At 38.2% G+C, this 11688-nt stretch overlaps 1 protein-coding gene across 2 annotated transcripts in view; it reads left to right on the top strand.

Moving 5' to 3' along the window:
- itga1 (integrin, alpha 1) overlaps positions 1-11531 on the top strand; it is a 58787-nt gene extending 47256 nt beyond the window's left edge. For both annotated transcript variants that reach the window (XM_075455079.1, XM_075455078.1), the window contains exons 18-30: positions 573-683; positions 2623-2699; positions 3094-3223; positions 3319-3396; positions 3497-3573; positions 4082-4171; positions 5296-5398; positions 5559-5672; positions 6320-6418; positions 6495-6599; positions 6744-6833; positions 7294-7407; positions 9647-11531. In XM_075455079.1, the coding sequence (XP_075311194.1) occupies positions 573-683; positions 2623-2699; positions 3094-3223; positions 3319-3396; positions 3497-3573; positions 4082-4171; positions 5296-5398; positions 5559-5672; positions 6320-6418; positions 6495-6599; positions 6744-6833; positions 7294-7407; positions 9647-9706 (1248 nt within the window). In that variant the 3' untranslated portion in view covers positions 9707-11531. The remainder of the gene's footprint in view (positions 1-572; positions 684-2622; positions 2700-3093; positions 3224-3318; positions 3397-3496; positions 3574-4081; positions 4172-5295; positions 5399-5558; positions 5673-6319; positions 6419-6494; positions 6600-6743; positions 6834-7293; positions 7408-9646) is intronic.
- Positions 11532-11688: the final 157 nt, after the last annotated feature.

Consider the following 11688-nt stretch of genomic DNA (forward strand, 5'->3'; position numbering starts at 1 on the left):
CTGCTGATTATCTGACCTTTGCTCTGCCTTCAGGTTGATGTTTTTTGTTTGGGGTAAAGTGTTGGGTGATGTGCCAATAAAGTTTTGTATATACACTAATCTAAAATACCATGTCAACATAGGCCAGGACCACTGTTTGCTCTCCAAACAACCTCAAATCTTTGTGTCATGGACCTCACAAGGTGCTGGAAACGTTCTTCTGAGATTTTTATCAGTATTGGCTTGATTGCAATATTTCTGCAAATTTGTCAGCTGCACAATCTCCCACGGTGTTCCACTGGGGTGCACACGTACAATTGTAAATTTCAGATAAGGGTGTGAACCTTAAACCGTGTCTGATTGGTGTAAAGGGCTTTAAGGTTTCCAGTTAAACATTCTGCAGAGTGTTACTCTACCACCAATGGTCTGGAGTGTCAGGATGGATCCATGAACTCAAATTCGGCAAAAATTAGATAATCATCAGTCAAATCATCAGTCAGAAAGCTTTCGGTCAATCATGTGTGAATCAAGTGGGCTGATAGTTTGTTGCATCCTTTTTCTCCCTTAAACCTTAATTATCTTCTCTGTCTCAGACCCGACTGGACTTCCGAGACCCTCTCTTGGTGTCTTTGGAGTTTGGACTAACTGATGAGGACCAAGGCCCCGTCCTGGATGAAAGCCTCCCCAAATCCATCAATAAGACAGTGAGACCACTTTATGTCATTTTTTAAAAAATCTCTCTTTCCTTCAGTTATCTATTAACTAACAGAGAGTAGAAGATTTATGTCCCGGACAGGAAGGATTTTGATCTCATCCTAAATAGATTCTGTCTGTCAGTTTATGAAAATCAGGAGTTAGAAGTGGGGTTTTATTTTCCTGGCTGTAAACAGGCTGCCGTTACAGTACATTAATATCTGCAACAGCTGACTGCTGTCTTTCAGTGTTTCCTCCAACCAAGTCCGCATTAGTGTTACAACACCAACAGCCAGGACAAATTTTCCCACACTCCCACATGCATAGTTGCTCTAACAAGAGGGTTTCCAGATAATTATTGCAGCGAGTGATGTTTCCAGATAAAGTGGCTAACTATCACAATGGAAGTCCATGTCATTAGAGTGCAATTAAATCTTGTGAATGTGTGGTAGATACACATTAATGGTAGCATTCACTTGAAAACACTGTGTCTAAAAGCTTCGACACTTTGTGACTCCCCTAAGTGTTAAGACAGGACCTCTCCTGTTATTGTTATCCAAAGGAAGAGACGGACGCGCACAGAAAGGGGAAGTCATCAAACGGAAGCTTTTTCTTTTGACATTGTGCTACATATCATAGTCTAGTTTCTCATCCTGTCTTGGGAGAGTTGAGAATGTTGATCTTATTATGGTCCCGTGGGACACTATTGCGAATGGGAACAAATGTGACTGCGCCCATGAAACCCTCAGGGGTAAAAGGAGAGAAAATTAAGTTCATCTGAATGCACCCTCTTCGTCAGGGGAGCAAACATATATACAGGATGCTCGACTTTGATAAACAACATGTCCGATGTGATTTACTTAGGAAGTTCGACTTCAATGACATTTCACTTAAAAATTAAAATGGTCATCTCATATTAATTACCTCGTGTTAATAAAGACTAAAGCTACACCGTCAACTGACAGTCGACCTACCCTCACTGATGAAAATAAACAGCATTACAAACTACTGTACATTGTATAAAACTCAAAGATGATCATACAGTTGAATCAACAACTCTCTGAAACAGTTTCAACAAAATGAGGACTTTATAACATCTATGAAGGCAGGACAGAAGTTTGTGAGTGCACGTGCATGATACATAAAATTCTTGAAATACAGTTACACTCGACAGCTTTTTTTGCAGGGACTTTCAGAAGACACAGCATGCCCCTGCTTCACTGTAAAGCTCATGGTCAGTTCATAGTGTCACCTCTAAGTTGCGGGCTGCACGGTTACTCGCTAAGAATAGTTGTTATGCCACAAAATCATCTTGCATTAGGACTGTCGTGATATACCAGTATTGATGATAATTGTGATACTAAAAGAAGGCAATATATATGCTGTATTGATAATACAGATCAGAGAAAGCCGAGCTGAAAAAACATCAACTGAACATCCTTGAATGCAGATTGGTTTTTAAGTAGCAAAACAAAGGAAAATAATCCATAGATAAAGATGAACTAGTCAGATAAAGATCTACTTGTTTTTAAAATTATTGGGATAATACTGCAGTTTGTATTTGCTTTGTGAAGATATCGTGGTTTATTCAAGCTCTCAGCAAAAGTGCAGACTCTATGTGTTATAAATCAAGGTACTATATTCTGTCTGAGTGTTATGTTTTCTTTCACTTATAAAACTTTATTTTTTGGGGGGGTAAAAAGCCTGTCATAAAGAGGGGGATCAGAGTCCACTTAGCTCTAGTTTTCCTGAGGTAGAAAAAGATCTACAAGCTGCTCGGAGGACTGATAATCTGCTGCTCATGTGACAGCCAGTATTTTTTCATGGCCAAGCAACTGTAAGCTCAGCAGCTACGCTTAACTTGGTTTTGGTTTTTGCACAGTTATGGTAAAACATCTAAATGATAATAAGCCCATTTTGAAGGTCTCACTGGTTTTTCTTGCCTTGTAGATTCCTTTAGTGGACTGTGGAGATGATGAGAAGTGCATCACTGATCTCTCCCTCAAAGCAGTGCCCAGTGTCAAAAGGTAGGCGAAATTGGCATTAAAAGATACTTTTAAGTGTTTTCTGTCAGTCCACTACCAGCAAACCAAAACGTTGTGTGCATCGAAAGAGGTGCTTGTTGCTGTAGTTCTTCCTCTAAACAAAGACAACAATTTGGTAATTTGGTGTAATTTGGTCAACACTGTTTTTTTCACTTAATCTGTGATTGTATCATAACCAGAACAAGAGGAACAATTGCATCAATCGATAACTATTTCAATATATAATTATATTCATTCATACGTTTTTAAAAAAACGTTGTTTTTCAGATGCAATATATACTGTAGTTTTAAATCCTTGCAGAGCGTGACTGCGCCCTTGTGGGGAGACATATTCATCACAACCAGGCATGCTGACAGTTTTAATTTATTTCTCCAGTACAGTGATTGAAGCTAGCAGAAAAGGCAAGATTGACATAAACATCAGTGTCAAAAACAAAAAAGACAATGCCTACAACACCAAAGTTATCATCAGCTTCACACCAAACATCAACTACGTTAAAGTAGAGGTGAGATTTCAGCTTCTTCTTCTGCTGCATCATTTTAGTGGAAACGTTGCAGATTAAGGCAACGCATGTGATGATGTTTCATTTTACATTTACAGCCAGAGATGGCATGCACTCTGAATCACACAAGAGTGGAGTGCGCTGTTGGATACCCCTTCTTGGGAAACAATGTAGAGGTTTGTTTCAGCTTGTCCTGTGCAGGATCTAGAACACATACTTCCTTTACTTGGCTTTACGACTGCTAATTGAAATTGTTGTGTGATCTTGCATCCACAGGAACAGTTCAAAGTGATATACGAGACAAACCCCAGACATATTCAGGAGGAAATTCATGTCAATGTGACAGCCACAAGGTGGGTGAATCAGAGCAGTATTTCAGTCTGACGCTGAGGATTCAGAAAAATGGTTTTGTGATTAACTAATTGGAGAAAAAAATCAATGAAGTGTTTTATTAGATAACGTTCCATGTACTTATATGGATTATACAACCATATATGGGCCATACGGACTGCAAATAAACACTGACATGTCCCCCCTCACCCACACTCCTAGATAGTTTTTTATTTTTCTCTACTGTGTGAATGTTAATATGTAATCATAAGTGTGTGTACAGATGTATATTGGTGCATATGTATACATATATATATATTTATGTACATATGTGTGTTCGCTAATAGTACGTGTATATGTGAATACACATCTGTATAATTTGTGTAATTCTTTTATACCTAACTCTTTTCATTTTATTTCGTTTAGTTTTTTTCAGTGCACAAGCCTATGTGGAGCACCCGCAATTTTGTTGTACCCTGGTGTGCAGTGACAATAAAGTCTATTCTATTTTCTATTTGTCATTTCCCACAGTGACAGTGAGGAGCAGCTTTCTACTCTGAATGACAACCATGTGCAAATCTCCATCCCTGTGAAGTATAAACCTGAAGTCACATTAGAAGCGTGAGTATCGTGAAAAAAGATAATAAACTGTAGTCGCAGTAGTTGTTACAACATAATCATAAGATTCGGTGTTTGACAAGTCAAAACATCCTATTTTTACAACAATAGAAAGAATGAAATAAAACTTTTAATTTGCTTCTGTTTTGTTATACAATATAGAATTCCTGTGTTGAAAGAGCTTGTACAGTTGTATTTTCATCTATTTTCTGTATAAACATTGCATCAGCCAAGGAGACTGTATGTAAAAACAGTAATGTTCACATCAGACAGACCGGGCAGCTCTAAAGCAAAGTCTAGTAAAAATGTCAGAATGAGCCCATGTGTGCACCAAGAATTCATAACGATCAAGCGTGTGTGTAGTTTTCCTATTACGGCTTCATGCTCTTTTCTACTTCTGTGCACATTTCTTTCTACTCTTTCAGCAAATACAGTGGTTATATCTAAATACATGTATTAGGATGGTGAAGGTGTGAGTCTCATCAGAACATTCTGATTTGATTTTGGATGGATTGTCATTATATTTTCTATTACATTTCCATAGTCTATAGAACCTGATAAAATGTGAGAGCCCCTAATTTTCCATCCAGGACCAGCATCAGGTCAATACTTTGGAAAATATCCAGAGAATCACATCTAGCACTCTTCACAGTTAACTTATTTAGACATTTCAATAAAATACAAAAGTGTCTTGTGATGGTGCTGATTAGAAGAAGTTAGGAGATCACAGAAGTCCATGGAATGGTAACTTCTGGTAATTTCCTCACTGTATACATTTTTCATTGAAGTGACAGCTAAAAAAAAAAATCCCACCAAGCACCCTAAAGTTAGGAGCTAATTGTTGTATTTAATAGAGCAATTAGCTGCTAAAAAAAGTGGTCAATTCCTTAGGAATTACCAGGCCATAAGAATTATCTGAAAAGAGAGAAAATTCTGCAGTTACATTTATTAAGTCACCAGACACCCCGCTCCAGTTGTGTGCACGTGTTTCTTTGACACAAACATCTACATGAATGTTAATGTTCATCTCGTTGGGCTTATCTCATGTGGCTTAAAATATGCTTAGATTGGTTTGAATAGCTATGTGAATATTAACACGTGTCCTCTTAAAAATGTGCATCTTCTAGGTATCATAAAAACGTACACATTGAAATAAAAGACGGTGAACAATATCCCTCGGAATTCAATGACACCAAGATGATTGGAGAGGAGGTCGACATTAGCTACGTGGTAAAGTCTCCACACAACGATCATAAATGCCAATTTACCTATATAACCAATGACTATAGCTGCATGCAGATGTGAGATATTTGGTGTTCCAGATGTCAGGAAAGACATCAGAAAAACTGACTGCACTCTATAACCCTTTCCATCTCTATCGCATCTTCAGGTGGAAAGGTTAGGTGATATAACTCCACTCCTGCAGCTTAGAGTGACGTATCCTAAGCTGTCTCCTCTGAAGAACAAGTTACTGTACCTGACACATGTCACCACCAGTCCACAGGTGTCTACACACACACACACATACACTTAACCTTACATAACCTAACCTTTCTTTTTCTACCGCATTGGAGAACATAAAGAACGAAAAGGTATAATAAGATATAATGGAAGATATAGATATATAAAAATGGATAGAAAATGGCACGAAAGGGAAAGACGCTGCAGTCGCTTTGAAAGATGTGGCCGCAAGGAACTCTGGGACGGAATTATTTCCTTTCTTGCATAAAGGATGCATGTTTCTTATATCAAAGGGAAAATGAAGGCACAGAAGCCTCTTCCCATTCCCATATTTAGAAAATAAGTCTAGCTCTTATTATGGCTGCTGCTTAGATATCTCAAGGTCATTTCTTCAAGTAATGTAGTGAGGTAGGACAATGCACTGACATTCATCGTGTACAGCCTAACCATGCCAGTTTCACCCTACCCCTTACAATAACTTAACCTCAATTCACATTTTAGTCCTAATCCTAACCAGGACCTCACAAAATCGTGTTCTGCCTCAAGAAGACTAGGCTTTGGTACCCATATGGGCACCTTGTCCTGACAAAATAAGTAATTATATCAGAAAAATTCAAGATAAAAAAAAAGGACAGATAGAGAGACATGCAATGTGTCTAAACAATCAAAACTCATTCTCTTCTTCTGCAGGTGAAATGTGACGCAGCACATTTGATCAACCCCGATAAAATCAACCCAGGTGTTGTGATACCCAAAGTAAAAAAAGAAACCCTTGGTTTCTATGTATTGGTGAGTGATACGATTTATGTTCCAAAGACTGAGGACTTGTTCCTGCTCCTATCTTACTGATTGGTTTTCTCCTCAGCAATGTGGAGGAACAGAATGTGCATCCTTTAACTGCTTCATTCCTGAAGCCAAGACGAGTCAGGTCAACGTTACATTCAGAGTGTGGAAACCTACGTTTATCAAGGTAGGTTTAAGAGACATTTGAATGCTTATTTTTGACTTATGGGTGTAGTTAAATTGTACTATAATACATTATAAAGTACACTGACAGCTGTCTGACTGATGGATAGAAAGGAAAAAAAACATTCAAAGGCATTTTATCCGACAGAGTGAGTTTTCCAGTCTGTCCATGATGGTGAACGCCACATTGAAGATAGAAAACACGCGCCTGTTTGAACTGGGCAGCATTGGCAAAAGTGTGAGTTATAAAGTTTTGGTAATATTCTTCAATCATTTTATTATTCATTAAATGTATGAGCATGTTAATATGTATGGGCGGCCATGGCTCAGTGGTAAGAGTGGGTCGTCCAATAACCTGAAGGGTGGCGGTTGCTGCTCGAAGATTGGTGAACTGACTGCTGGTGACTGACAACTGACACCTGCTTGCCACGGCCGAGGTGCCCTTGAGCAAGGCACCGTACGCCCCCCCCAACATCTGCTCCCTGGGCGCTGGTGAATAGCTGCTGAATGGCATCTGTCTCTATGAGTGTGTCACCCTGTGCATGTGCATGTGTGTTTCAACAGGTGCCAACCTGGATGGGTTAAATGCGGAGGAGTAATTTCATGTATCTCTACATGATAATAAAAGTTTCAACTTAACTTAATGTTTATATTTACTGTATATACATACAGTAAATATGTGTGTGTGTGCTCCATAGGTGATGATCCCGGTTTCAAAAGAGACAGTCGGTGGAATCCCCATTTGGATCCTCATCCTCAGCATCCTGATGGGACTGTTGATTTTAGCACTTGTCATCTTCATTCTCTGGAGGGTAAGGGTTAGGATTAGTGTTTTCTTCAAATACCTCCTAGTCTGTGGCACAGCAAACCAGATCTTGGAGAGTTAAATCATCAGTTTTTATGAGAATTTTTTTCTGGACGTTATAGGTAAGAAGCCATAAACAGAAGATGGTGAGCTCAGCTCAGAATAGAGTGAAAAAGAAGCATGTTCAGTTGTATCAGTAATTACTTTTTTACATCTTTGCAGCACAAATTGTCTGGAGTCACAACCTATTTATGTTGATGACAAGATTCCTCCAGCCAAAGATTTCTGAATATGTTTGCATAGTTATTTTAATCTGAACTCTTGTGAGACTAAAAGTGCATTTAGACCAACAGCACCTAGAACTCAAATGACTCAGACCTTTTTTCAAGGTGCCAAGAAAATATTTTTTTTTTGTTTTGTTTTGTATTTTAACTAATGTCCAAGTTCTTCTTAGGTATAGGGTATATTAGGCAAATTAAGTTTTCCTGAAGGGTTTGGTATCTCCTCAGGAATCCTGGGACTGTCACGCTGATCAGACCAGCCTCCAAACTCATTACCAAACTACATACCATTCCTTTAGAATCTGTTTCTGTTCTTGGACCATAACTTTTGTGAAACAATCTGAGATTCAGGTTTTATTGCTCTGATTTCACTACTTTGTTGTCACAATATGGGCTACAGTATTTCTCCTTATTATTCTGGAGATATGCTCGACCGCCTCAGCTTCTCTGCTGATTGAAGTTGTACGAATATATCCGAGCTTTAAAGTTGTGTTAATGTAGTAACAAATATTTCAACTTTCAAGCTTTGCTTTAATTGTGTGCAGCTGATCTAGCTACCTAAAGATTTCAAACTAGGTTACACTCGAACAGCTGTTCCTTCATTTTCTTTTATCTGAACAGATTTAGCATTTACAATTGCAGCTAGAAAAATTTCATTTGTCCATCTTTCAGTAGTCATGAAGCCCTTTAGTGCTGGTGAAAAACCTATAAACAAAGCAAAGAAAGTTCAACATTTTCAAACAAATACAATTAGTATCCGTGCATAGTATACGTTATTTAAATTTTTTTATATAATTTGATATTTTACCATTTATGTGACTTAAATTAACCAAAACATATTCAAATTTCAACTCAATAATCCTCAATTAATCCTCAAAGGGAAATGAAATTGCTGTAGTATAAATTACTGTTATAGTTAGATCATGAAAATAAAAATCAGCTGACAAACGTTTGGAAAGTTGCTCTTGTATTTTTGCTTGTAGAGTCAGTATTCTAGCTATGTCCTCCTCAGGGCTCCAAACTAATTCATTTTAGCCTCCTGTGGTCTTACACTTCCCCTGATAATCAATGGAAAAAACAGTTTAAACTTACTCCACCCTTTTTATTTTGTTTTCTTCCTGCTCTGCATCCTCGACATCTCCTCCTCAACTCATCTGGACTTGGGGTCCTTGTCCAGACATTACTTTGGCTTTGGAAAACTCAGTCAGTTGCTCCCACGTGTGAACACATTTCCTGTTGGCATGGTTATGCATAATACCAGGTGTAAAAAAAAAAAAAAAGTGCCAGAAATATTAGCAGAAATCCTTGCAGCAACATAGCAACCAAACCAACAGGGAATTTTGTTGAAACATTATTGAAGTAAATATTTATATCTATATTTTACCATAAAATATCTGCCACATTTCTACTTCTAAGGTTCAAAGGTTTCTCAACCCACAGGTTTTGCTCCTCTGTGCTGTTACTGTTCCGTGGGGGACAGACAACATTATCCTTTCTGTTTATGACAAGATAGGAACGAGTATAAGCAATAAACATGAATGCCTGATTGTTTCACAATGGTTTTGCTCTCAGGGACCGATAAGAACAACCCACAACCCTTAGAAATGTGTAAAATGAAGTGTTTTGTGTTAATGAACCTGAAGGGCACTTCCCAGTGTGACCCAGCTTAGCAGCTTTGACACTCCAGGGAGCGTATGGGAGTAGTGACACACTTCACCAGCCTTAATTTCCCTAATCTACCCTGTGTCTTAGATCTCAGTGGAAATGCAACACACCCAGGGCTCAAAAAATCTTTTATCTCCTTGAAAAACAGACCAGGGCTGTTTATGTTCCAGGAGCCATTGGTTGAAATGTGCCTTATAACTTAAAGAAGCCTATTGCCCAATGACAGCTGGGATAGGCCCCAGAAATATTTCCCCAAATGTGAAACTATGGTTTTGTAACAATTTTTTTCTACTCTTCCAGTTTGGCTTCTTCAAGAGAAAATCCCCGAACTACTCAGAAAAAGAGGATATGATGGACTGAGGCATCCTGAATGCTACCTCCAGGTCACACTGAATGACAGTTAGCGGGACAGATGGAGGAGACGCCATAAGACCCACAGACACCTCAGTGCTTTAACTGACTACCTGGAACATGCAGTTAGCATCACTGTTTCCTGCACTGGCATGTGTGAAGGAATCTTTGCAAATACTTCCAAACTCATTTTGTGCCGCTTTAGACAGCAGGTTGCCAGACTGGGGTTGCTCCCATGTACAAAGCTAAGAAGTGTTTCCTTATTCTTCAGTTTGTTTTTCTAGCCAGTCAGCTGTTGACGAAGTAGCATTTATCTGCACCACATTCAGCAGATACACAACATTTTCAAAGCTACAATACCTCCATTCCAGCTATAGAGGAAAAAAAAGGTCTCAGGTTTTTCACTATGAGGATCCAAAGTTGCCTAAACCACCTTAGGTACTTAATGTTAGTGTCATTCCAGCGTTAACATCCAAAAGATATGAAAAGACAATATGTGAATTTTACATGCGCTGGAGCAGTGAGTCTCATAGCTTTGACTCTTGTATAAAAACAAGTTTGCTTGATAGATTTTATGAAACACTGTATCTTTGAGCATTTTATAGCATTTTGTTGTTGTCGCTGAATTTTATCTACATACCATGGCACATGTTTTATTTCAAAGTGTTGGCCAAATATGGACCAACGATGGTGCAGTGTGTATGCTTGCTTTTCTTTTCGTCCACTTAGTTCTGATGTTAAACGAGAGTAATAAGTGTCACTTCGGTTACCAAGAGATGCAGAAAGCAGCGCTTTCACAATCCAAAACTTTGATTGTACTGTAAATACAAGTGCTCACAGATGTAAAGCTTTAAAATGTACAGAATTTTGTTTGCATTTAATTTAATTTTGTACTCTTTTTGTTTGTCTTTTCTTCTTGCGGAGTGGGGGGGTGGTCGAATGTTATTTTTCGTTGATTTTGCTCAGGTGCTAAAAGTATAATGAATGATGACATTCACATTCGACACAGAAGTTTCTTCTGGCTTTTGTCACAAATTTAGACTTATGCAAATATGTAAATAGTGTTATATTTTGATGAAAAATTAAAAGTATAGTTGTTATGTACTGAAATATACGCAAAAATGAGGGTTTGTGTCCACTATTTTGGTTTCATTTGATTGAAAAAGACCATGTCAAATCTGTTGAATGGTGTGTTTTGAATGATGCTGATTGAGACGAGATATGATATCTTGACTTTGAGGGGTTGCTCTAATTTAGGAGTAAATGTCTGTCTGTTCACCAATTTTCTCTATCTAGTAAAGGAATTGCGTGTTGGGTTCAACACGCACACAAAACATTCACACACTGTTGGCTCACTGTCACCCCATAAGCGATACATAGTACCTTATTCATTCAGGTTCTCTGCCTTGTTTTTGTTTCCAGCAGTTGCACAGCTGCACAGTGTTCAAAGAGATGCTGCTGGGAATATTTTCCTCTTCTTTGACTTTTTCCCTCATTGGTGGGTGGAAAAGGCAAGAAGAGGAGAGAGTTCCTGGAACGTTTCATTTCTCCTCAGCTCTCGCCCTTCACTGTTAACATGAAGCACATGTGATAAATTGTATGTACAGAATTTATAAGCCTTAGCTGTTTTAGGATTGTATTGCCACATTAGATTTATGCTCGAGGAGGAGTGAAAGGCACAAAGTGAGAGTTGTGAGCTTCAGGCCAGCCCTCTACACTGCTGTGAAGTCTTCATTGTAATGCACTGGTTTGTCAGACCTTTTATGTGTCTTCATCAGCACAGAAATGAACTAAATCCTATGTACAAAAATAAAGACTTTCTATGGAAAAAAAATTCTTGATCGATGATTTTTTTTTTTTTTTTTGCTTTTCATGAAATTTAACAGTATGCCAATAAGACGATTGACAATGATGGAATCTATCAATAAATCAAGTAAAAATGTTCTGGTTTTCAACCTCTGCAATGTGAGAATGTGATATTTTAGACTAGG

Source organism: Odontesthes bonariensis, chromosome 22, assembly GCF_027942865.1.
Source record: "Odontesthes bonariensis isolate fOdoBon6 chromosome 22, fOdoBon6.hap1, whole genome shotgun sequence".
Taxonomy (NCBI): Eukaryota; Metazoa; Chordata; class Actinopteri; order Atheriniformes; family Atherinopsidae; genus Odontesthes; species Odontesthes bonariensis.